Raw genomic sequence first — 27,741 nt, 5'->3', positions numbered from 1 at the left:
TCAAATATATATTTTTTGATTTTCTATGGCTGCACTCAAAATTGCCCAAGTAAACGAATTTTTCCATAAATGCAGTTCAGAAACAAGATACGATAACTTTTTACTCATTTTCTTTTTACCAGCTTTCAAAAAGCTTTAGAAACGAGCAGTTTCAAAGAGTTTCAGTGAGCAAAACTTGGATACCAATATAAACTGTTTTCAGTAGTGGCATAGTTTTATTTTCAGATATGGTATCTGCTTGTTTACAAATCTATAGAAAACAATTGATACGATAGCTCTTTTAAAATTTGAAAGGATCTGCAGCAGATACGTACACATGGCTTACGAAGTCCAATAAACCAAACTTTGCGCTTACATTTGCGCAAAAAAGGCTGTGAAGAAAGTATTTCATTTATTCTAAGTTGCATTCTGCTTTAAGTTAACGCATCAGTTTTATAAAACAAATCATTCTAAAGCAGTAGAAGCCTTTCTTCCTTACGTTTAATGAGTTGAAGTAATTTAGTTCGAAAACCTTACAATTAACAAAAAACGAAAAACTGTTTTTTTTTCTAAATCTCAATCCGACACTCTAACTTCGAATTATCAAACGACAGATTTTCTCGTTGATAAAGCAAATCTTTCGCACCTTGTTTGTCTCAATATAATGTGGATTGGTTTCTGAGTAGAACTAATCTTATCATATGTTACACGGCAACATCAAAGCTCATTTCTAATTGAAATGGCAGTCACAATGCCAAAAAACACTCCATCAACTCTGTGCTCCAACAATTTGTTTCCGAGATAAGATTCATCAAAAGTAACTCTGTATTTTTTCGTATATTTTCGTCTTTGTTCTAATCGGTGCTCAGATTTTCACCGAAAAAAAAAACAGAAAATGAATACTTTTTGTAGAGCCACAAGGTTTCCTTTTTTCATGATAAGATAAACTTTATTCAATCAAACAGCAGGCCAGGATGCTTGATTTATTATTATTTTATCGTGAAATTGTTCAAGCTGAATACAAAACACTATGATTATGACTTATAATGTAGGGGAAATTTAGTTTATTAACTTAGATGAAGAATCTTCAGAACCACTTTTGTTTCTTTTTTCCAGAAAGTTTTTCTCAACAGTCTTCAAAAAAAATCTGTCTACCAATTGATTGCAAGCTAAGTAGAGTTTAACTGGTTCAAGAGCAATTGATTGATGTAAATTTAGCTTGCAATCAATTGGCCGACGCAATATTTTTTTATAAGAAGGTCGAGAAAGTTTTTTTTTGGAAAAACAATCAAATATGTGTTATTGTTTCGATGCAGGCAAATTACCAGGATTGGCGCTCTGGCCTCTACTTGTGCCAAAAAACAGTACGACACCATGAAAACACATTCAAGGTTACATTTGCCCTCATTCGAAACAGGAAAATTCCTGTTTAATCTCGGACAAATTTTGCCATTTTTTCTTTGGATCTAGTTTTTGAGTTTTCGTAATGTGATATGATTTTTAGTTCTCCGCGTTTGGAGGTGAGTCTGGCGTATAAGTTTCAACAATTAAAAATAGTTGAAGTGGTTATAAACAGGCTTGAGTTACTTAATACGTTATCTCCCCCCTCTCCCTCTCCCTCTTTGAGATGGGGGATTTGAGATTGCTTGAACCATCCTATGCTAGTCATATGATTGGGGATATGTTAATTATAAAGATTTCATTAAGTTTTTCTGTTATATGGAAGTATATATTAAAATAAAATCAAATACGTTATGAAATTTTTCATTTATGGAAGTTTTGGTCGTTTTGGTTCCACCTGAAGCATAGAGTTCAGTTTTTGAGTTTTCGTAAAATTTTAGGTACTAGTGCTACAAATCTTGCAAAAAAAATCATGTTTTTTCCATGAGCTTTTAATAAAATTACAATCAGATTTCGCAGGGGCGGATCTAGGATTTTCTCGAGGGGGGCGGATTTTCAAAAAATGTTGACGACCTTTTTTATGTCGACCAAATTGATTTTCCGAGCTCTCCTAAAGCAGTAAAAAGACGCTGTTTTGGCCAAATTTTTGGCCGTTTTTGGGCACTTTTTGGGCGCTCCCCCTCTAAGTTAGTATATCTTGGCGCCAAAGGCGCCCTTAGAAAAATTTTAGAGACGGTCGGCCAAAAATGGATTTCTTAAAAAGTACCTTTGGGTTGGCAGGGGTTGGAATCCCTGAGGGGGGGGGGGAGGGGGAAGGGGAGGCGTCCGCTCTCTCGCTCTCCCCCTAAATCCGCCCCTGAGATCTCGTGTTTTTGTAGTAAAATCATTTTGATTTTTCATGTAAATGCGACGAAAGAAAAATCATATTTAATAATCAAATTATGCTGTTAATCTAAGCGAGCTATCGCGCATTTTCGATTGAACTCATATAACAATATAAACTTTCATCAACTCTAGAAGCCACTAAAGACCGACCGTATCATGTGTTTTAAAATGAAAATGCGTTTGCTGCCGTGGTCCTTTTTTCATGAGACTTGCTCAGGTGGAAGGACACACTTTTTTGTAAGAACGCGTGATCACTTTTAAATTCACGTGGAAATTAATTGTCTGGCGTGAAATTGTTCACGAAGTTTTTTGACCGAAGAAACATACCTTTTTGAAAATAATCGAATCTGTAGTTTAATCTATTGTATCAGTATCTGTTTGTATCTCTTTAATCTATATCTGTAAGATTATTGTTTTGTGACAATTTTGCAGGCGGCTTATAGTTTTGAATTTATCAACTTGTGGGTAAAACCACATTTTTTCTTGCAATCTTTGTATAATAGCTTTTAAGAACAATGCTTTGGTTGTTATTTATCAGCCTAAATGCGGTGATGTTTCCTTTAGTAAAGTCAGAGAAAATAACGGACATGGTCGAATCTTGGGTTACAATTTCATCAGTAAAAACTGAACCCAGTGATGAGAAAGGATCAACCGTACTCCGTTTGACAACTGACAATACCGAAATCGGAAACATCGATTTAATTTTGACCCAAAGAGGAAGCTTGCACAGTCCTCACTTGAAATCGACGGTCACGAAATGCCTTTACCAAGGATACGTTTTAAAGGACAAAGTTGCCCTTAGCGATAGCCCAGTTCGGATCAAATTCTGTGATAAGAAAGATCAGAATATTCGAGAACTTTCTGGATTGATTTCTCTGAATGGAAAAGTTTTCACGCTGTACACTGACACTGCAAATGGAAAATGGATCATGTTTTCGAATGAGCACATTCGGAAAGATCTGAAAAACGACGACAGAAGTTGCGATACTGCAGAAGCCAAAGACGGAACAGGGCTTGGACCGAAAACGAGTAATGAAGTTTCCAACCCCACGAAGAGCAGAAATGATTCGGAGTTAACAAACTCAACAAATGGGCAGGACGCCCACGAAAGGAGCTATGTGGAAATCATGATGTTCCATTCATATGATTATTACACAATGTTCGGACCCTCAAAACAAGATGTTAGTCTTACGTTATATGTTTTCAAAAAATATTTTTTTTCAAATTTACAAGCGACAATTTCTTTTGAAAGACGCCTGATAACGGCAACATAAACATAAACATAATCTCATAAATAACAAATGAAAAGGTTTTGTTAATAATTTTACATAGCTAATATATTAGGACAAGAACTGTTCAACCAATAAAACGGACAAGATTTCTCTGCTCGTTTCAGGGCAAAGTTCTGAATGTCCCGACTGCCTTTTAAGATCTATGAAATAGTGATAGCATGGAAAAATTAAGTGTAAAAGAAAAAAAATTAATTAAAAAATTTTTTTTTGTTAAACTTGAGATTTTTGGTGAAAATTATCTCCCCACACGCCATATAAAGTACAAAAAGTGATGAATTTTGCTCATAATAACAAATAAATTATTGCAAATAAGTTTCCTTTAACCAACTTGGAATGATTTCAATCTTTAAACCGCCATAACTTGGGGGTTTAAAGAAAAATGGTCACAGGTACAATAAAATCACAGGTAAAAATGATCACAGGTAGAAACGAAAATTGATCACAGTTAAAAAATATACTTCCTCAATTTGCTAGTTAAAAAGCCGAATTTTGTCTGAAAAAAACCCACACGAGCACAAATATTAGTTTTTTTTTATTTTCAAGCCAAAACTTATAACTATACATACTATGAAAATGTACATTTACATAAAATTTCGGCTTGGGAGAGTACCAAAAAGGCATCAGCCTGTCAAGTGGCAACTCCATGAGCAAAAACTATTTGCCTACTTTTTCGTATAACTGAGACCATATAGACAAAATAACCGCAAATTTTCCTCAAATATCACAAAAAAAACTACAAGATAAAAAAGTCAGTTTGTTTTGGTGTTGTCTAACAATCAAAATAAAATGAGCAAAAGTACTATCACGAAAGGATGCAAATTTACCATAACACACTTGAAAATGTTCGTTTTCAAAAACATATATGTCTCTTATTTTGAGGAAAAATCTTTTCCAAAAATCCATTGGTGGTTGTTAACGCTTCGAGAAGAATAAAAATATCCAACTGTATGAACTTATAATACAAAATACGAATCTTATTTTCAATTTTCTCTTTTGCTCTTGTAGGAAGCTAATTTCGGCTGCGAAGTTTTTTTTGTTTTGCCTGTTTTGATAGTATCTGCTATCTCCTGTTCACTTATGTATTCAAGAAGTTTTTGTTTCCAAAAGATCGTCTTATACTTTTTACCATGGGTTTGTTGTAAAAAGCTCTTATACATGTAACTCTTGAACCAAACAAAGTTTATGTTTGTCCCAGACATAATTCAGATTTTCCCATTTTTCAATTTTACAACAGTTCCTCCACACGAGTCTTTGCCTGCTTTCAATCTTTTCAAGTCTGTATTTTTAGCTGAGCCGTAGATCAGCACACTATATTGATATATTGGTTGAACATACTCTTTCTATATCTTGAACACTGTAGATGTTTTTAAATAATATTTGAATTGATAGATCATCGAGCAAGATTTGGCTGCCTTTTCCAAAGTTTTATCGATGTGTGTTTTGAAATTTAATTTTTCATCAATTAATAGACCTAAGTACTTATGGGATCTATTGGTAGAGATTTTTTCCTGTTAAATTCTAACGTTGGCTGGTTTATCCTTATTTATGGTAACCTTAATCTCCATAAACCAATTTTCAACATTGCTTGTATCAGTGTTCACCTGCCGCTGATTTCCTGTTTTAGTTGTTAAATATAAAGCGCAATCATCAGCAAACAGTACAATTTTATGATGCCGACAGACAATTGGCAAATCATTTAAATACAGCAAACAAAACAAAGAACCTGAGACTGAACCTTGTAGTACGCCATAGTAGATTGTTTTAGTGTTTGATACTGAATTGTTGTAACTAAGGTACTGTTGACGAATTTTTAGGATTGACCTCATAAACCGTAGAATTCGCACTTTTCCAGTAAAATTTTGTGATCAACTGTGTCGAAAGCTTTTGTAAGATCTATCAGCGTACACACGGAGCCAACTTCATCTTCAAGGTTCTCGACTATTTCTGCACTGAGCTCTAAGATAGCATCAACTAAGCTTTTTTATAACAAATCTGTACTCACATGCTGTCAATACATCATATTTAATCAGTAAACTTATCAAACGATTATTAATCAAAATTTCGAAAACTTTTTCCATAATTGATAGAATAGATTTAGATCTGTAGCTACCACAATTTGACAATGTGCCATTTATTGTTTGAGTTTGTTGAAATTTTTCAATCCTAAAAAATGAAGGATAGTATGACAACTCTAAACATTGATTAAAAAGGCAACTCAGTAGCTCAGATATAAACGAACATATAGTTTTTTAGGTTGATACCTTGTTTGTAATTATCAAGGCTATTTTTTTCTTCAAGCTTTTAATTACTTCATAAATTTCTGAGGGTGAAATGATTTCAAAAAACATTGTGTTTTCTTTCTCTACATTATTTTTCAAATTTTGAGTTTTTTTTTGTATTTCTTTCAGTTAGCTTCTGACCAATTTCTTCCTGGAACTTGTCAAAATTACAATCGCTCTTATTGTTCCATTACTTTTCTACAATATATTCTTCTCATTACACTCAAATTTATTTTTAGCTGTTATTCAATTTTTCCTATTTTTTAAAATGGGAGCTAAGGAATGAGTTTTTCTCAAGTAGATTGGATAGCTCTTAGGAGCTGTGAAAAGCAATCATTCACGCCTTCAGTATCTTTTTCGTTACGAAAATCGAAACAACAAACAATTCAGATACTTTAACAATCTTTGTAATCCGGTTCACCAAATTAATAAGAATAAGGCTCGAATCAGGGACATTAAGTTCCGATTGGGGGATGACCTAAATAACTGAATCTTTTGCGTTCGAAGCTGGCAAACTTATAAGAAATCAACAGTTTCGAGAATATGAACCAAAAGTTTGATTCAAAAAAATTTGATAACCGAAAATTTAATAACTTAATACTTTCTGAAGTGTTGATAACTCAATCATCAGCTGCGTGTTTTCTGATTAATTTCTTGATAAGATTTGATAATTTTGGTTGAAGCTTCTGGACAGGGACATAGAACTAGTTCACTTCGCCGACTTCTTCTACGCCGACATATCTGACATCAACCTTCACCTCTCTCTGGTAGATGTTCACACCTTCACAACTCCAAAATCAGACCCAACATTCAGTCACACAACCGATGATGGACTGCTGGAAAAGTTTATGGACTACCACACAAGTAATTGGAAAAGCTTCCCAACTCAAGACAACGCCATTTTCCTCGTCGGCAACAAGAACTTTACTGATAATACGACTGCTATTGGCAGGGCGTTCTTGGGATCGATTTGCAGTTTCGAATACTCAGGTATGTAAAGCTTATCTGGAAAACTGTTTCATTAAGGTAAGGCCAGTATAATTGGGTAAGGCCAGTATAATCTCTGCTACAATTACATTTTAACTACAATGCAGAGCTATGAGGTTTATCAATTTAATTAATTTAGAGACTGTATGCTAATTATAGCTACAAAAGGACAAACAGCATTACGATTAGGCCCCTGTCTTGTAGTAAAACGCAATTATAAAAATAGTTTGTTCTTGATGCAAAAATTGTTACAATTGTATTTTCTGCCACTTGTAAATCAAACAGGCATTCTTATATTAATGGTAGTTTTATTATATATGCTTTGTGAGTCCATCATTGGTGCGTCAATCATATTGCACCAATGATATTTTGAAATGTACTTGAAGTTCTTGCACTTTTGATTATTTTCGGCTATCAGTGTTTGAAAATGGAGCATGGGAGTAGCATTGCGCCACTAATAAAACTAAAGCATCAAAAATTAATGTACTTGTACCATAAAAATGTTTGACTTTAGGCAGTTGGCTGAAAGAGTATTTTCACGAGACAGCATTGCAAGCGGAGATTTTGGCCCACGAACTGGGCCACAATTTCGGACTGAATCACAACCCCACTGGCGTAGACGACCCCTGTAGTTGCCCCTCTGGCGAACATTGTGTCATGGATGCCCCCGGTTCCTCCTATGGGGCCGCAACAATGTTTACGGATTGTCAAAAAGCAGCCCTGAAGAGTTTCATGGAACACGGTAAGAAAAATCTAAAATTATTACTTCCAACGGTTTGAAATGATTACTTATCTTTTTCATCTGTATTTTTGTGGAACGCGGTAAAAACTGATTGAATTGATTATTTGAAACAAATAATTATAATTTTCATATGTAGTTTTGCACTTGAAGTTCGCTCAAGTCTGGAAAAATTAGCCAAAATTTACTCCAGGCGATAACGAGTATGTATATACACTAGCCAAAATTCACACCATTTGCATTGCTTTGTACTGTATCACACTAGTTAAAAACTCAGGCTCACCTCTCTCGGTCAATTTCCTTTAGTTAAATAAGGCTACCCTTGCCATGACAAAACCCTGATAAGGCTGACTTCCGGCTGACTTTTACCTAGTCTCGAATAGTTTTGGATGAAACTTTTTAATAATTGTCAAGCTTTTTCCTTCCCCAAGAGTCAATCTCAAATATTGAGTGTTGTAAAGGAAATTAATAATATCAATAAGCTTTTAAATTACCGTACCTATTTCAGATCTAAAACACCAGTTTTCACATTTAACACTCAAAACTGAACAAGACTGCTCGCATCAGGGCGAAGCCTTGTATGTTCCGACTGCTTTTAAGGTCTATGAAGCAGCAAAAACATGAAAAAATTGAAGTAATAACATAAAACTAAAATTGAAATTTTTTTTTAGACTTTTTGTGAAAATCAACCCCCCACACGCCATATAGAGTACAATGTGTTAGATTTTGCTCCTATTAACAATTCAATTATGGCAAATAAGCTTCCTTGAACTAATTTGGAACAATTTCTAAGACGGATTAAATCACCGCTTACGCGTTAAGAGCGCAAATTGTATCGTGCGTTAATTGTGCCAAATTGGCCGAAATCGCAATCTTCAAACCTCCATAACTTTACAAAAAATAATCACGAGTAAAATATCTTTTCAAATTTAAGCTCAGCAGAACAATAATTTTTAAATGACATAAAAAATTCCGTCAAAAATGACTAGTTAAAAAGTCGAAAATTTTCTGAAGAACCCTGAGCACAATCATTCCGTTACTTTCGTTACGAAAGTCGGAACAATTAAAAACTTTCCAACAATTTCCCGAAAAGCTGTTTTTCTGAATCATGCCATGCAATTATGTACTGCAAGGTATGCGTTATTCATTTGGGGTCTATACGCTTCATTTCCTCCCAAAAAAATAATTGTTTAAAAAATCAAAAAAGTCTTAATTTTCCTTTTGTCATTTTTCGCGTTTTTAAAGTTCTTTGCACAATGCCCGGCGTCTTTATTTTTTCACGCTGATGTGCATGGACTAAAACTTGTAAGGACGCTGAAGTAATATAATATGATTTGTTCTTGAATTTGTTCTGGAGCTAAACGTCGGAAAAAAAAATTTGGTTTGAGAATGCGGACAAAATTTCGAAAAATGCATATTTAGATAATTGCTCAAAATGCATATATTATAAGCTTACGAAGTTATAATTAAGAGTAATGAAAGTAGTATTTTTGATTTCTTTGTAAGTTCACTCCATAACCTTTGTTAAAGAAAGGCAAACTCCACTATCGAACAGCAAAATTCTTAAAATCACGAAAAACTTGTCGACTTCTAATTTCCAGAGTGGAATTTAATTATCAGATTTTCCAGCAAAAATAAAATTTTACCAATTGATTCAGTATTCTCAAATTGGGTTAATTTTATCAAAAAACACGAGTAATAAGTTCGAAGGCCGAAGTTTTTTCAAAAAACAAGTCAATTTTTTTCCTTGCCTTCATTACTCTTTTTCAATTTTCAATTGGATATCTTTTAAATTATCCGGAAAAATGCACAAATTTGAGAAATTCAATTACTTTTTTCTAAATTTTGTAGATGTTAGGCACAGAAAAGTTGCTTAGAACTTCGCCAGTTTTCGGATTAGGGAATTTATTGGGTAAATTTGGGCATAGTATTGCAGCCTAAAAGTGAGCCACTTTGGTTTTTCAGTCAATCGAAAAATGCGCTAAGACTACAGATTCAACCGCTGACCAAATTACATCAATGTATGCCTCTCGTGTAACCCAACAACTTTCAAGACGGGCGTAGTTTCTCAAAATGTGGAAAAAATACTTTTAATTAGAAAAAAATGGTTTTCAAGGAAATTCGTTTTAAGAATTTATATTTTAATTTCTCTTAAAAATTATTGGGCATCCATGTTCCATGCAGGAAATACAGACTAATTTAGATTAATTTGCTCAGAAATCGACCGGTGATTTGAACTACTCGTTTAGGTAACTCTATGTGTCTGCACAATGAACCTGTGCAACATATAGATGCCCCCTTCTGTGGGGACTACATTGTGAACAGGGAGGAGGGGGAGGAGTGTGATTGTGGGGGAGTGGACACCTGCGATGACCCCTGCTGTCACCCCAACACCTGTACACTCATCACTGGTAAAAAAAAATATCTCATATAAAAGCACTAAAATCAAAAATCAATGATGCGTTTAGAATTCAGAAACAATGATTCATAATTGATTCAGTATTAATTCTAAAACGATGTTTCCAGCTCTGACTCATCGATATTGAAACCTGATCATTGATAACCTGATGCTAATCGGAGCTTTTGTCAAAGATGGCACACCGTGATTTTTCTCTGAAACAGCTGTGAATTCAAATTTAGTGTATGTTTGAACAAAGAGAAGACTCTTACTTAGGTCATGATGTTTTTCAAAAAAGTTTTAAGGTTTGACCACGTTTAAGATTGATTTTCTGTGTGGTTTGATTTAAGAAGTCATGTAAGTTTGAATTCAAATTAGTTTGCTTGATGGGAGGCAAATTACGCTCTCCAAAAAAACCTGAAAGACATTTTTTGACCCAGTTTTCTCTAATCGGGCCAGTTTGTGAAAAAAACAGTCAAATAAAATTCTTAAAATTCGATTAATTTTAACATAATGTGTTTCACTTTTCCGTTTTATTGCATTTTAAAAACTAAAAACTTTTCAAACAAAGTTGATCATTTCTACAAGGTCATTGATACTTTTCCACTTTTCTGCTGGCTGTTGAAAATTAAACTCAATGCTGTTTGATTTTTATCTCACTGATGATCAGATTGTTATCGAAATAACTCAGCTAGTCGAATTTCTCAGCGGAAACATAATTGAGTTCAATCATAGTATTTTTTGGGTTTGCTAGAACTGGTCACGACACCTCTTCGTCACAGTCAAATATCAACGTTAATCTTAAGTTGAATTTTTCAGGCAAAAATTTGCTCAATCAGGTAGAGCCAAAAAGGCATTTTAGGGACTTTTAGAAAAATTTAGGGTCAGTCAGTCAAAAATCGATATCTCAAAATAGTACAAGGGGGGTCGAATTCCTGAGGAAAAAGGTGTCCGCCCCTCCCCTCCCCCCCTAAATCTGCTGGTGGGTAGAGGACAACTCATTCACAGCTACAGTCTACGCAAAATGCAGTAAAGACCAGCCGAATTATGCTGTGAACGTTTTTTAATCAAAACTTTCTTCTTTGAATAGACCTTGATGTAGCAGTAAATAAGTGGTTAATTTTTTGTAACTATGCCTGACTAATTTAATTTTAAGCGTTTGTAATAAACCGTTTGCTAATTTCTCATAAAACTGATTTTCAATTTCAAGAGCATGAATTTTTTTTGCAAAATTTCGAAAATTTTTGCGATTGAAAAATCACTTTGTTTATAAAAACTTGAAAAAATAAAATGTTTCAGGCTCTTTGAATTGTGAGTTTTATCGTAAAGATAATGTTTGCAACCAAGTTTGTTCCGGAAAAGCCCAACTGTTCTTTTTCAGTAAAGTATGCTCCAATTTTTGGTAATCTGATTGAGCTATCCAGGTGCATCATGTTCGGCCATGGATCTCTGCTGCAACCCTGGAACCTGTCAAGTTCGCAGTGCTGGATTCGTCTGCCGAGAAGAGAGCAACGAATGTGACGTAACTGAAGTGTGCACTGGAACCAGTGCCGAGTGTCCGAATGACGACTACAACAGAGCAGGCATGGAATGTACTGCAGATGGAGCATCGGGACACTGCTACGCGGGAAGCTGTCGATCGGTTTACTCTCAATGTCTTAAGTAAGACGGAGTGGACTGAAATCTTAATCTTACAATTTCCATACCTTGCAAAAAAAGTGTAGAGACTCTAAGTAGTCAAAGTTTCTGCGCCACACTTGAATTTTTGAGAACAAAAAAAAACAAGCCAAAAACGACATTTTAGGCTATTTTTTAGATGTTTTTGATCAAAATATAGCAGTTTTTAAAATGTATTTGCCTTTCAAATTTAGGATCTATTTAGCGCCAAAAACGCAATCAGGAAATTTTTAGGGCCAGTCAACCGATAAAGTATGTCGTAGAATAGTACCAAAGGTACCCTCGCAAAATTTTGGCAACCAGAAGTGAGGAAAGCGCCCCCCCCCCCCACGTCGACATGCTTTTGATTATGTCTTGCGTTTCTCTGTCGACCAGTTGCATTCATTGTATTTTTGGCACTTGTGTTTTTGGTATTTATGGCGCTCAAACAGACCTTAAGTAAATAAATTCTTTGGTCTTTCTTGAGTCTTTCTCTTTAGTAAATATAATTTCAATTTTTGAACATTGATTCTTGAATTTTTCTATAAACTTATGAAGGAAACAAAATTACTCTTTTATAAACATACTTTGTCGAAATTTCAGCACTTTGAAATTGGACAAAAAGCCAAGTTTTGAAGAGGTTTTCAAGCGAACTGTTTTCAATGTGGTAAAAAAAGTTTCTGTGGGGCTGCTGTTTTCACTAGAAACGACGATCTGTAAAATTTATTATAAACTAGCAATATTCGTTAGTCTTTATAAAACTATTTGGGTTCAGAATTTACAATCCCACGGGTTTACGACCTGAATCAGCCAAACGAGACGAATGCTGGAGTTCCAACACAAGAGGCGACCAATATGGAAACTGTGGTTCTAGTTTTCATGCGGACCTAACTGCGTGTAGCCAAGAAGACCAGAGGTAATTCATTAGATAATTCCATTACACTGGAAAGTGAATAATAGGTCAAATCCGAAAAAAACAAGAAGTTAATTTTTTAATAGTTTCCGCAAAACTAGAAGTAATCAATTTGATAAATTCTCCTTCAACAAGTTTTGTTCAAAACAAAATTTTTTTCATGTTAGGCAAAACTATACAGGTTATGGATGTATTCAAATTGAATGTCCAATTTTTGAGCCTAAATAGACATAGAACTTAATAGACATTAAGTTGCAATAAGATATTACTACAACGTAGTATTGTTCAATGAAAATCCATTAGATTATTCAAATGAAATCAATTTTGAAATTAAATCATTCAGTTTATTAAAAAAAACCAGGAAAAGAAGAATTTGTGATTTTTTGTCAGGAATTTTTCAGGATTTATTTGTTCACGTTCAAATTTGATTTTTTGTTGTTTGACTTTTAATTTACTTCTCAGTTCAGTTCAAGTGTAAAAGTCACAAAAAATATGATTGAATTCAAGTTTTGAAAGTGGATTTTATTTTTCAGATTTCCCAGCAGAATAATAAGTTTACCATTTGATACAGTTTCCTCCATTCATTGATAAAACGTTCATTAAACCCTAAAAAAATTACAACTTTGAAATTCAAAATTTTCAAAAATCAAGTAAATAACTTTTTTTCTTTTACTTCAGCTCATTGAATATTTTCCATCTCTGTTGGCTATGTTTATACCTTCATGTATCCTTTGTTGTGCCAACAAATCGCATTTGAGGTTCTTTAGCATTTGGCAAAACCTCACAATAAAAGTTTAAAAATAATTACTCTTAAGGTTTGAGGCTGAATGATTACTCTACGCTTACAAACTCGCACTCAAAATTTTATTAACAATAATTATGATTTCTGCTTCTCGCATGTGATCTATGAAAAATATCTGGCCTGACTAAAGATAGACCATTTCCATTATTTCCCCTTATTCCAGACTGAAACATGCTGTTGAGTGATGCTCTTTTTTTACAACTCATGGTCGTTTTTGCGTCTAGAAATTTAACGTAGTACAACTATTGCAGCCCAAATCCGTCAGGCTGTGGTAGACCTTATATTTGACTTTAAATGAGAACTCATCCTTATCGACTATCATTTTCATGTCGGGGATAGAAAACACGATGTGGTGCTTTCAAAAAGAACGCCTTACTACTATGCTATACGAAATTATTAACAGCGAATTTTTTTTTCTAGAAATATTGACTACTATCATCAGTGAGGATAATATTTTGATAAGACTGATAAGACTGCTCTTATTTTGGAGGAGCCCTTACTGTTCCGATGGCTCTTTAAAGTATTTGAAGTAGTCATTTAGGTGTGAGCCGAATTGGGTAGCCACTTACGCGACGCGTAAAAAAAATTGATAACCAGTGTGCAATAGTTATCCCGATTTGGCCAAATTGTCAGTTTTGAAACCCCATAAGTTTGAGACAAACTATACACCCGCTCTGAGAAAAAATTGCGCCCGAATTTATTTAACTGTTAGTTTGTTTAAAAACTCAAGTTTCCCAGGATTTCAGTGCTTTGAATTCAAAACAAAGTAGCTAACTATTTTGAGGGGTGAAAAATAAATTTACGTTAGCAGGTCGTAATTGTAAAGAATGCTCGTATTGTGAGTTGTTTTACTGCGCACAACGCGTCAAGTATAGATATCATTCTGCTTAAAAATTTTTATAATGAGAAAAAATCGCGCCCGAATTTATTTAACTGTTAGTTTGTTTAAAAACTCAAGTTTCCCAGGATTTCAGTGCTTTGCATTCAAAACAAAGTAGCTAACTATTTTGAGGGGTGAAAAATAATTTTGCGTTAGCAGGTCGTAATTGTAAAGAATGCTCGTATTTCGAGTTGTTTTACTGCGCACAACGCGTCAAGTATGGATATCATTCTGCTTAAAAATTTTTATAATGAGAAAAAAGAGCGCATATATCAGACCAAAGGCCTCGAGTATTTTTATTGCACTTAATAAGTTCAATTTAGTTGTTATATTTAGAAAATAACTTGAATCATTGAAAAAAAAAAACTGAAAATTTTATTTCCAATTTTTCAAAAATTTTTCCTCTCACAGAGTTCAAACTGACGATTAATAAATGTCCCTCCGTATTAAATTTTGACCTCTTATGACCAGTTAATCATAAAAAGTACTAGTCCAAGTCAATCAACAGTTCGATTTGAGCAAAAGGACATTAAATTTGTTCCACATATATAGCAGTTTTATAATCTTTTGAAATTTCATTTCAGGTGCGGAAAACTCAATTGCGTGTTTGACAGTGAAGTCAAGCCTATTACATTAGTCGATGTTGGCGAGTTCTCTAAGAGCTGGCCCAACTCGCCCATCAAGTGTAATACAATTGAGTGGCTCTTTCCTGATTCGGATGTCGCCGATGATTGGTCCTACGTGCGCAATGGCATCTGGTGCGCTGAAGATAGTTTTTGCCACAACAAGCAATGCACCCATGTGTCTCAAATAACAGCTCTCACAACTTGTCCCTTGTAAGTTATAACATACCAAATTATCAAACGTTATCGTTAAAAAAAGCAAAAGCCCAGGAGATGTATGCCAGCATTAATCAGCACTGTGTCAAAGTACCAGCAGTCTTGTTAGTAGCATGCTGGATCTACAAATCGTTATCCGTTTTATAAAAAAAAAGATTTTTTTCCAGTTCTACTACTCCATTTGTAGTTCTGACCACGAAACTTTTGTTCACCAATGATTAAGCACCGCAAAAAATTGTTAGGTGGCGTTGAACGATTAAAACATTTTCAATCTCATTTTTGTTTTGTAGTTTAGTTGATATTGAAACAATCCAAAAACAATTCACGGTTCAGAAACATATTTGAAATTTTAGCTTGTTAGAGGATTTTAGATCCAAAATTTGATTTGGCTATTATTAAAAAAAATTGTTCGTTTTGTCCGGATTATTTAAATCAGCACTGTATCGCCGCTTATAATGCGGGTTAATTGTTCCAAATTGGACTGAATTGGCAATCTTTAAACCCCCATAACTTGATTGTGAAATATCGAAAAATGGTGAAATGTCTTTTTAGTTCTGAGCTTAGGACAACAATATTTTTCGACAAAAATGGGGAAATATCGTTTCAGTTTTGAGCTCAGAACTACAAAATTTTTCGATTAAACTGAAAAAAAAAACTATCAAAAATTGCCAGTTAAGATATCGTTCTATTTGGTTGTGAAGGAGAAAGTTCACTTGGTCTATGTGTGTGTGTGTGTGTGTGTGTGTGTGTGTGTGTGTGTGTGTGTACGTGTGTGTGTGTGTGTATGTGCGTGTCTGTGTGTGTATAAGTGGGTGGTTAGAGGGGGAGGGGGGTCAAGAATGTACACATAGGCCGGGTTTTTATGTTAAGGCAGCTGTTGAGATTCTTTAATTGTGCAAGGATAACAGCGTGTACAAACTAGGGGAGCTTATTGGGATTTTATCGCACCCATTTTCACTACACAATCCTTATTTCTAAAATGAACAGCGAGCCCATATCACAACATTAAACCATTTTAAAGGGCGCGCAAATAGGCATTTTTAACTTCAAAAATTAAAATTTCAACATAGAGGCGAAGCGCAACTTCGCAACACTTGCGATACAACACAATCAAAAAAAAGCATAAGTAGAAAAATGAAAAAAAGTTGAAAAAAACTAAGTCAAGCTAAATTTTTGCAAGTCTCGATAAGTACACCTAGGCCACAACTTTAGCTGGTGGTACGTGCTTGATGTTTTTTGAAGTTGCTATACTGATGCGGGACGAAATGCGTATTTTCAAAAAATGAAGAGATTTTCGAATTTCCCCTAAGTCATAAAATTTCTCTTACAAAAAACCAAACTACTGAGTAGCAGCTTCTGCAGTAAAAGTTCGCGGACTTTTTTTTTAATTGAACGTTTCATTTCAGGTTTGATATAATTTTTAAGAAAAGTCAAAAATTTCTTCGTTTCTTCGTAAATTTATCAAAAAACGTTCTTAATTCTAAAACTTGACTTTTCGGAAATCCGTAACTGTTCTCTGCTAAAAGAAAAAGGTGGCCGGTATAGCAGAGAAGATTTCCAAAACCGGGTTTCTTGATTGAACAGTTAACCTGAGAATTGGCCCGGTAATTTTTGAGTAAAGTCGAAAAAAAACTTCCAAATAACGGTCAAAGTTAAAAAAAATTTCACACTTGTTTGAAGGCCATAATCTTTTTAAAAAAAAACTGGACGCAAAAAATTATGAAACTAAGCTGCCAACAATGTATTTTATCGATTAAACCTACGATAGTAGATTTGACAGGATGGTTGTCAAAAACGTCCAAGAAACGGTCAACAAATCAGATAGTTGACATTTCCGAATTTCATAGCCTTTTGTTTAAAGAAACGTAGCCGCTCACGCAGAAAAGATTTGCCCAACCTGCATTTTCTAATTAAGTCAAAATCCCAGGTTTGGCAGGGTAGTTCTCGAGAAAAGTTTGCTTATTCTGAGGGCCATAATTTTATGTATAAAAAAATGGGTGTCTATGGAGGGAGATTTTTCAACGCTTTCTATTGGTTGAACAAATTAACTCAGATTTGGTAAGTTAGTTTTGGAGAAAACAAAAAAAAAGCCAAAAATATCGGTAAAATAATCCCCTCACAGACTTCTTCGAAGGCTGTAGACAAAGGAATAGAACAAAAAAAAAACCAGAAGAGTATGCATATTTTTTCATAATACCTGATTTTATCAAACAGGAATTCTGGGCAAGCATGCCAAACACGATATTTGAAATTCAAATTAGCACTGAAAAAAACTTACGAAGCAGAAAAAAGGCCGACAATTTTTGAGTAGACACCAGTTGAGCCGAAAAAAAACTCATTTTCTAAAATTCTTTGAAAAGTTTCAAGTCCCCCTGAAGTAGTCGGATTTAAATTTTCATGAAATATAGCAAGTCAGCTGCATAGCAGCATCATAACTGATTCAACTGATTTTGTTAAACTAGTTGTTAACCCCGAAAAATCTACATTCAGATTTGATCATTTTTGCTAATCGCAAGCGTAAACAAAAAATTTTGTTGCACGATTCTTAAAAAGATTAACGCAGATTAAATAAATAAAGATATATTCTTTCCACCAGATTAGAAGAGCTCGGAAAACCCGTTTGGTCAATAAAAAAAACTGTGTTTCAATATTAAAAAACTGGTTCCCCTCAAGCAAATTTTGCTCAAGCCCCTTGAAAAATGACGCTGTAGAAATGAAACTGACAAATTGCACATCAAAAACATAATCAAATTAATTGTTTTAGCAACTGCTTTGGTCACGGAAATTGCAACTCGGTAACTAATCAGTGCGAATGTGACGAAGGGTACGCTTCTTTAAACTGCGAGACCGCCACTCTGCCTCCGACCACTACCCTGCCTCCGACCACGAATCCGCTTCCGACCACCAGCAGCACTTCAACCACTACCCTGCCTCGGACCACCAATCCGCTTCCGAACACCAGTAATACTTCAACAACCGCACTGCCTCCGACCACTAATCCTCTTCCGACCACCAGTAACACTTCAACCACTATCCTGCCTCCGACCACGAATCCGCTTCCGACCACTAGTAACACTTCAACCACTACCCTGCCTCCGACCACCAATCCGCTTCCGACCACCAGTAATACTTCAACAACCGCACTGCCTCCGACCACCAATCCGCTTCCGACCACCAGTAACACTTCAACCACTACCCTGCCTCCGACCACCAATCCGCTTCTGACCACCACTAACACTTCAATCACCGCTCTTTATCACCATCCGAGCACCGATACCCCTCAAACCACCGCTCCCCCTCAGGCTACAGCTCCCCCGACCAGTTTAGACAATAGTTTCACCAAGAACTTTTCATCGGAGGGGAAGCCTCCGACCACCGCTACTCCTTGGACCACAGCTTTGTCTCCGGGCACTGCCAATACTACAGCCACGTCTACCCCTCCTACGATTTTCAAAAATAGTGTAATCAATAGTTCTTTATCCGAGGGAGAGCCTCATACAAGCTCCGCCCCTCCAATCTCTATTCCTCCTGCGACCATCACTCCGCCTCTAGCCGACGCGTACTCTACAGCTACCCCTACCCATACAGAATTTATCAACAAGAGTCTCATTGAGAACTCTGCGTTAGAGAGGAAGCCTTCAGCAAACGCTACCTCTCCGACCACCACTTCATCTCTGACTACCACTCTCCTTCCGACCACCACTCAGCCTCCGACTACCACTCTCCCTCCGACCACCACTCAACCTCCGACCACCACTCTCCTTCCGTCCACCACTCTCCTTCCGACCACCACTCAGCCTCCGACCTCCACTCTCCCTCCGGCTACGACTCAACCTCCGACAACCACTCAACCTCCGAGTACAACTCTACCTCCGACCACTACTCTCCCTCCGACCACGACTCTACCTCTGACTACTACTAAACCTCCGACTACCACTCTCCCTCCGACCACGACTCAGCCTCCGACTACAACTCTCCCTCCGACCACGACTCAGCCTCCGACTACCACTAAATCTCCGACTACTACTCGCCCTCCGACAACCACTCAACCTCCGAGTACAACTCTCCCTCCTACCACGACTCAGCCTTCGACTACTACTAAGCCTCCGACTACCACTCTCCCTCCGACCACGACTCAGCCTCCGACTACAACTCTCCCTCCGACCACGACTCAGCCTCCGACTACAACTCTCCCTCCGACCACGACTCAGCGTCCGACTACTACTAAACCTCCGACTACCACTCACACTCCGACCACGACTCTCCCTCCGACTACCACTAAACCTCCGACTACCACTCTCCCTCCGACCACGACTCAACCTCCGACTACCGCTAAACCTCCGACTACCACTCTCCCTCCGACCACGACTCAGTCTCCGACTACAACTCTCCCTCCGACCACGACTCAGCCTCCGACTACCACTCTCCCTCCGACCACCACTAAACCTCCGACTACTACTACTAAACCTCCGACCACCACTAAACCTCCGACTACTACTAAACCTCCGACTACCACTAAACCTCCGACTTATACTAAGCCTCCGACTACTACTCTCCCTTCAACCACCACTAAGCATCCGACCACCACTAAGCCTGGGACTACCACTCTCCCTACGACCACCACTAAATCTCCGACCACCAAAACGCCTCCGACTACTACTATTCCTCCGACCATGACTCAGCCTCCGAAAACCAATCTTCCTCGGGTCACTACTCTCCCCTTAATGGCCCTTCCCCCTCCAGTTTCCTTGGATGACGACGGTCACATTTATGTCAACGACGATTTTAATCAAGATGATATTGAAGTTGGCAAGAAAAACTTTTCACGGAAACTTGATTCAATGCCTTCTTCTTTTGTTCTCACCCTACTAGCTACTCTCATTTACTATAAACTTTCATGAGAACATTTAAATCATAGAAAAACAAAAGTATAAAATTTTGACTTCTTTTATATGTATTCACAGAAATTATTTTGATGCTAAATTTATACATTTTGCCATATTGCTGATTAATGAACTTTTTTCAGCCAAATCTTTGAAAATCAATTTATTATCAGCTTATTTTTCTAATTGCTTTCATTCATATGAATTCATATGATAAAACTCTGGAAACTACCATAAAAGCGACGGTCTGAGTGCAATTATTATAGAATTTTGAAGGTTCTAACTTTTTGCTATAAGTCTCAATATTAAATTTAAAAACAATTCGGGCAGTCTCAAGTCGATTGAAATGAAAGATGAGAAAAACTTTTCAATAATTTAAAAAAAAATAGTGCACTTTTTTCTATTTAAAAAAAATCCTTTTTTTTCCACGCAAAATCATGTGCAAAAAATAATCGTCGTAATATGTCGAGTGATATATCATAATAAGGCTCTTTCTGCCATGATTCGACCGACATTAGAAAAAAATTTGAAAAAGTTTTTTTCTGTCTTAAGAAAAACCGTAGGAAATTTTTGAGGTTTAATCTAAAATCGAGCGGATATCGTTAGTAAGCAGGCTTACAATAGCCTATTTATGCCTAATTTAAGCTGTGAAATTTAGTTTTACTCGAGTAAATTTAGTTTTTACACTTTATTTTGCGCAATGTCGGGACTCAAAAATTTCAAATCTTTTTCAAATTTCAAAAAATTTCTGCAAAAAATTTGAAAAACGTTTTTTCGTTTTTCTAGTCATTTTCTACAAACATTGCTTTCCAATTTGCCTATTTTCTATGCTGCTCGAATAAATCTAAGTTCCAGTTTTCCATTCTAAAATTTTTTAAAGACCGGTTATCCTTGTTTGTATTTGTATTTTAAGACAGCGTTTGTACGTGCAGAACAAAATAAACCTGAAAACGTTCAAAAAAATTTGTTCTATTTGCTACAATTGAATTTACCTTCTGATTGTAATCGGGTAACGATTATTCAAATATTGTTACAACTTGTACCAACCTCAACTGTTGGCACCATTGTTTCCAAATTTCACGCAAGTTTATTATTGCGAGCTAGCGTATAGAAAAAATATTTAAATTTGAAAACAATTTGAAATTATTTGTGTAATATTAACTTCAGAAAAACTGTTGCGAAACATCAGCACTAGCATTAAATAAACTTAAAGTTAGAAGCGATCAGGCACTAAGCCGGCATTACTTGGGTAGACGCCCATTGAGTTGAAAACAACCATTAATTAATACCTATGAAGTTGAATTATTTTTTTAATGAAGTCAATTTTGCCCTTGATAAGACCCAAAGTGAATTGAGTAGTTCAATAAAACTTATTTTGAAGTTAATTTGGTCAAATAAAGCTTCAATTTGATGAAAACACCAAAAAGGATGAAAAAATATGCTATGTCAGGTTTAAAAAAATGAAGAAGCAACCCAGCTACGCTTCAACTACAACGTTTACAGGAAAAAATCCGGAAGGGGGCATCTAATTTTTAGACACAAACAAAACTCGTACATTCAATTTCTCCCGGAAAATTTTTTTCAATTTCAAACCTACTGAAAAAAAGTACATCCGGGCGGGACTGGAACATCAGATTTTAGGATGCAAAGACCCAAATGGGAAGGATGCTGGTGAAGGTGAAGGTTTATCACAGAGGCAAAGCTCACTTCTCGCGACTTGCGATACAAAACAAGAGAGCCGTTAATTCAAAAAAGAAATCGAAAAAGAAACAACAAAAATGTCGAATAAAATAGATCCATCAAAATGTATAAAACTAGTTTTGAAAAACGCCAAAAGAACAAAATGAGAAAAAAAGCGACGAAATAAATAGTTACCAAGCGGCAAATAGCCAAAAACACCAGAGTAGAAACCCTATGAGCGGAGAAAACTCGAAAAGAATTGAAACCTAATGAAAAGTTCCCCTCCCCTCGAAACACGCATACGCATACAAAACTCTACCACTCATCGAACGACGGCCTACAAACCTCTATAATATTGGCCCAACCAAGGCCAATCAGTTATTAACTGTAGACCAAAAATTTACTTTTAAGCCGATATAAAAGAAGAAACGAAAAGAAAAAAATTTGCCAAAAAACTTATTGAAATTTGTCGAAAATGAAAAAATTTATCTTCCAAAATTATATTATCATCGTCCTGATTATGCCTCAAAAACAATTCTCTAAAAAAATTTGCTAAGTAGAACAATTGAATGTAACACTAGCATCAAACAAGACTAACTGACCGGTAACAAAGCCAACAATTCTTGAGCAGACAATTTTAAAAGCAAAAGTTTTGAAGTCCCCCTCAAAACAAAAAGACTTAAACTTATTTTGCTATTCAAGCTTTCAAAATTGAGGCTGCTAAAACGATAAGTGATAAGCATAAACATTTCGAACCGAAAAGAGAAAAGGTGAAAAAAGGGAAAAATCAGATATACCGAAATCGGAGTTGGTAAATTTACAATCAACATAACACATGCACAAAATCTTGTCTATTAGTTGAGGAAAGTACAGTATATGCAATGATTACGGGAAAAATGACTGGGACCCGGTTGCAACACTATTGCTTATCGCAAGGTTAATATTAGAGCAAGTTATGTTCTCACAGTTTCTAAGAAGGTTGCCAGCAAAAAAGGCAAGTTCACGACTACAAGACACTTGATCTTGCTACTAAAAGTATAAATAATCATCTGATAAATATAGTGTTCAGCAGTTGAAAATAAATCTGGAAAAGTTTCCTTATGTTTTTCGACAAAAAAATCGGCAAGCCATGATTTCTAATGAAACTAATAAAATAATATTTCTTCTCTCCTTCATGACCCAATTGAGCTTTTATTTTCAAAAGTTTTTTTGGAAGGGAATTTACACACAATGGTCCAGTTTCCTCGCTCGGAGACACTTGGAGTCAAGCTAGATCTTAACTTTTTGGTGCTCTAAGTGACAATTTCTAAAAGACTTCCTCTTTTAAACATTTGAATCTACTTACAAATTTTCTGACTACAAAAACTTCACTAAAAACAAGTTTTACACAGAGCCGTAAGCTTCGCAAGCACAAGTGAAACAAGGGCATAGAGATCTAAAATGGTCAAATTATGAAAAATTAACAAAAAAAAGTAAGCTAATCAAAATTCTGCAAAGTTCATAACTCACCCTTCTTAGTATCTGCAAAACATTAATGAACCGCAATGGGCCTCGCTAGAGATGATAATGTTTGATAACAGTTTTCAAAAAATGACTGATGCGAAAGGTAACGCGTTATTTTCAAATTGTGCCAGAACGTCAAAAGTTCGACATTTACCAAAAACGTAATTGACGAACAGCTACCAAAATTATGGATAACACGCATTTGTCCGGAAATTGAAACATCTGTTTGATTAAATTTTCTATTTCAGGATTGTCATGTTCGTTTTTGAGAAATTTTCGAAAAGTCCGAAAATGGGTGAAACGGTCAAATATTTCCAAATTTCATAGCGGATTCCTTATAAAATTGTGAAAAATTACTTATGCAGGGCATACTCCTATAGATTACTCTTTCGCTTGAAATCTCCAGAAAATCAAAAAAATTTCCAAAACCGAACAAAAATGAGTGAACTTTTGCTAGATCAAACTGCGCTTTTCCACAAAAATTTAGGGCATAGCGAAAATGTGAGGAGTTTTTCTACCACATTTTTTCCCTATAAAACCCTTTAATTTAGGTTTGGCAGTGTATACCCTGCCAAATCTTAGTTTAAGGGTTTTATTTAGAAAAAAGGTGGTAAAAAACTCATTGCATTTACTACTCTGGCAAATATAAGAAAAGCCTAAAAGTTTTCAAAAACTGGTCATATTTCAAAACACTGGTTTTTCTTAGTTCGACTTTGCTTTTCTATGAAAATTAGGCCTTATTTTCTTGGCAGAAAAAACTATTGGCGTTTGTTTTTTTTGATTGAATTTGCGACAATGAGTTTTTCACAAATGAACCCAAATAACAGTCAAAATCGTGAGAAAAAATGTCTTTTTTACGTCCAAAATATATCTTCTACAAAATGAGGGCGTGGGTGGTTAGTCTGAGAAAATTCTTATTAACTGTTTAACAGATTAAACCCCTAATCTCACAATTCGCATAATAGCTTTTGAGAAAAGTATTTAAAAAACCAAAAAAGTGCTTTTACTATGGCGATTACGTTTTTTTCATCAAAAAGTTAGGGCGGCACCACTTGTGCAGATAAAATCAACAAAAAGTTTTCTACTAAAAAAACTGTTTATTTCAGATTTGACCGAGTAATTTTTGAGAAAACTCAAAAATCTATAAGTTTTTTTAAACTCGATAGTTTTTGTGGTCATTTTTCAAAAATAAAAACTAGGTCGTGGCAGTTTACGCAACGTCGATTTCTAGCACTAGTTTACGCAATTGAACTCTTAATCTTAGATTTGGCAGGTTAGTTTTCGCAAAAGGCAAAATTAGTTGTCGAAAACGGCCAAAAGGCTATAAATATTTTTCTAAAATCAATAGGGCGTAACAGCTTAACCAGAAATTTTGATTGAAACGAGATCGCCCGAACTTTTGATTGAAACGTTAATCTCAATCTTATTAATGCTTGAAATAAATAACTCCAATAATTAAACTTTGAACTTGACGAATAAATAGCGCAATGATATCATATGATGTTCGAAAAGAAAACCACTCACCTAAGCAGCTGAAGAGAAATTACTTCAAATTAGTCAAAATCAAGTCTGCTCAAGACATACTGTTTGTGATCTCTTTATATTTAAATAATAGATTTTTGTTAAAGACATTAGAACTATCCCCAATATTTTCATTCCAGTATATTTAAGCGAAATCACATTTGCCCATCATTTTTCCATCAAAACAGACAATAAATAGAAAAGAATTCTTTGCTAATTTTTAGAGAAATTTTACAAAAACGTCAAAATGTGTGAAAGTGTTTCTTAACGCATGGCCAAAAAGTGTGAAAAAGTTTCCAAATAAAAAAAACACATAAAATGCGAGTAACAAATTCAAATACAGAGGCGAAGCTGCGTTTTGCAAACACTATCGACAAAACTACACCAAAAGTTCTACAAAGAGAAACAAGAAAACGTAGAAAAAAGACTCAAATTAGTAAAACTGCGACGGATTGGAACCTTCGACCTCAAGATTAAAAGTCTCACGTCATTCCCACTCGCCCACGGACGCGTAGCGGTGGCAAATTGCTAGCCACAAAATAAGCAGAGAACAGATGTTACGCTACCGTTAACAATTTTCCAATGCTACAGATCGTGGTTGTAGCAAAAGTGCCAACAAATGAGCAATTTTATTTGCGAGTTAGGTTGGAAAGCAAGTAGGCTCAAACGAAAACACTAAGCACACTGGCATGCAAGTGTAAACAAAGTTTTCATACGTGTTTTGAGGTAGAAGAATCAATTCTAAGTTACACTTTTGATTAAAAAGTCATGATTGTCTTTTTTTTGTGTAATTTATAAAAGTAACTCAAATTGAAGAAAAAAAGTTTTATATTCCTTTGATTTTTCTATGCGTTTAATCCGCGTTTGAAAGTTTAAGTGATTTCCAGTTTTCTCCTTATTGGCAATTCTTGCATTAAAGAGCGTAACTTGGACAGTCCTAGAAATCTAACTACCAAAAAAATGAGACCCGACTTTTACTAAAAAACCATGAGAATAATAAATCAAAAAGTATCTCCTTCTTGAAAAAAAAGTTGGAAATCTGCATAAACTCACCAAGTTAAGTCAATAAATTAAGCAACATACACATACAGAAAAAAATAGAACCCACATATCCAAAAATAATTACTTTGCCTTTTTCGTTTGACTCATTTTCCGCGGTTAGTCTATAGGTGCTGCTTTCTTACTCAGCAGCAAAGCGGAGCTGCGCACGACTTCTGGTAAAAACATACGCATATGATCCCGGGTAAAATTAAACCAAACGAAAAAGTAAATTTTTAGTATCCCATGGCAGAAAATCTGTTTTATTTAGATTTTCAACTGACCACTGTTCATTGACAAAAACACTCCGGATACAAAAACTTACAACATGAACGCAGTTGGAAGAGCCATTTGAAAAAATGCGATAAAAATACATTGACGAATTGAAAAAAATAACGATTTGAAACATTCATTTGCATAATTGCAAACAGCACTGAACGAGAAAAATAATAGCATTAGAAATCAGCAGCAGAAAAAACTCACACTAAGCTGCATTTCACAAACACTATCGAGAAAACGGCAAAAAGCTGATAAAAAGCAAAACAGGCAAAAAAATAAAAAATTTGCGGTGCCTAAATTGAATCATTGACCTGGAGAATTTGGGTCTCACGTCCTCGCATCTTTGCCGCGGTCGTCGGACGATATGTAAACACTAGTCATTAAAAAGGCCTTGAAAAAACAATAAAGCCCTGAGAAAAAGCTTTGCTCTATGCCGGAATCAAACCTTCGATCAAACCAAGGCTATTGAATTGCCATTGCGATGCAGCAAAAGTGCCACCATATGAGCATTTATTACAGAGTTGGTTTAGAAAAAATTCTATTCTTAAAATAACATTAAGCTCGCAAGATTACACGTGTAATTATCAAAATGGGTTGAAAGCTATATAATAACAAAGACCTCTGAGTCGCGATTCAAATAATTTTTCAAAAAATTCAATGTTTTCTCAGTATCGAGGGAAAACTAATAGTTATCGAAGCTTTAGTTAGCTCTTTTTGGCAATAAGGAAAATATGAAATTAACTTCACTCAAAGATCGTTTGACAGCGATCTTGTATTCCATTTTCGAGAGCAGTTGCCTACGAGTCTTTTTAGCAAAACCTAAGCTTGCGTCTCACCCCTTATCACGCTACGCACAAAAATACAATTTTAGAAAAAAAAATTGCGAGTGGTTGGAACATTATGTACTATTAGCACAGCAACCATTCACTTTCAAAAATAGAGGCGATTCCAGAAAATACAAATTGAAGCAAATAGGCTTAGAAAAAATTGTATTTACCACTTTATGGGATTCGAAATCCCAAACCATTACAACAGTAGTCATTCATCTGCATTACTTTGCCATTTCACCTCCTTTTTTCCCCCAAAAGTAGGACTCAATAGAATGCAACAAATGATTTTTAAGCATAGATAGAAAAGTAGCAAACAGATATAGATTTGAGAAAAAAAACGGAGCACTAAATTATGCGAGTTAGATTGAAAAGAAAGTGAGCTCATGTTGAAACAAACGTTTGCTTGAGTTTGAACAATCCTTTTAAAAAAGGGCTTTATGAAAAGGTTAAAAACATGAAGTAATGTTGTATCGAAAAGCATGTCAAAAAATAATATATCTGTATGCCCTACTGGCCAATTACCCAAAGAGAGCCGAAATTATGCGACGAAGTAGTACATTTATGACCAGCGTGCGAGAAGTGATTCTCTCTATTTGTAAATGGTGATACTGTTGAGTTGTTTCTGTTACACAAGTTGATTACAGTAAGAGTCCCGTACTCGATTTGATGCAAATTGCTAGTCTCAAAGTGTAACAATTGGCGGAAAGGGAGTTGTTCTTGCCATTCAAAATAAAGTTCGAAATTTTGAGAACAGATTGTTGCTACTCTCAAAAATAAAATCAATTTAGAAAACTTTTACGGTTGCTCCGCATAGAACTGCTTACCTTGAACTGCTAAATTCCAAAAACTTAAATAAATATTAAAATACAATTTTTGCAAAGTACATTGCCAACAATTTAGCGTTAATTTAAAAAGCATTTAGGCCACTACACAGATTATGGTTTTTAGTCCTGTCAC

The 27,741-nt window shown here is 35.4% G+C and overlaps 4 protein-coding genes and 1 long non-coding RNA gene across 5 annotated transcripts in view; 4 read left to right on the top strand and 1 right to left on the bottom strand.

Moving 5' to 3' along the window:
• LOC134855149 (histone acetyltransferase KAT6B-like) overlaps window positions 1–27,741 on the top strand; it is a 228,685-nt gene that overhangs the window by 35,087 nt on the left and 165,857 nt on the right. The window lies entirely within an intron of this gene.
• The window catches only part of LOC134855155 (peptidyl-prolyl cis-trans isomerase A-like), a 442,729-nt gene that overhangs the window by 394,782 nt on the left and 20,206 nt on the right, over window positions 1–27,741 (bottom strand). The window lies entirely within an intron of this gene.
• LOC134855041 (zinc metalloproteinase-disintegrin-like batroxstatin-2) lies at window positions 2,612–11,626 on the top strand. The gene is made up of 5 exons (XM_063871421.1): window positions 2,612–3,446; window positions 6,520–6,826; window positions 7,338–7,565; window positions 9,812–9,973; window positions 11,385–11,626. Exons 1-5 carry the CDS (start codon window positions 2,781–2,783, stop codon window positions 11,624–11,626), a joined length of 1,605 nt encoding a protein of 534 aa, XP_063727491.1. The 5' UTR covers window positions 2,612–2,780.
• Window positions 12,398–17,949, top strand: LOC134855220 (uncharacterized). The gene is made up of 3 exons (XR_010164459.1): window positions 12,398–12,532; window positions 14,796–15,047; window positions 17,815–17,949. It is a non-coding gene; the product is annotated as an uncharacterized LOC134855220 (long non-coding RNA).
• On the top strand, window positions 18,023–19,961 carry LOC134855040 (mucin-2-like; the record flags this gene model as incomplete). Its single annotated transcript, XM_063871420.1, has 1 exon — window positions 18,023–19,961. A coding segment is annotated over one exon (1,929 nt), but the record flags the coding sequence as incomplete, so codon positions are not given.

This window comes from Symsagittifera roscoffensis, chromosome 10 (genome assembly GCF_963678635.1).
Source record: "Symsagittifera roscoffensis chromosome 10, txSymRosc1.1, whole genome shotgun sequence".
Taxonomy (NCBI): domain Eukaryota; kingdom Metazoa; phylum Xenacoelomorpha; order Acoela; family Convolutidae; genus Symsagittifera; species Symsagittifera roscoffensis.
This window is presented reverse-complemented; position numbering and strand designations above follow the sequence as displayed.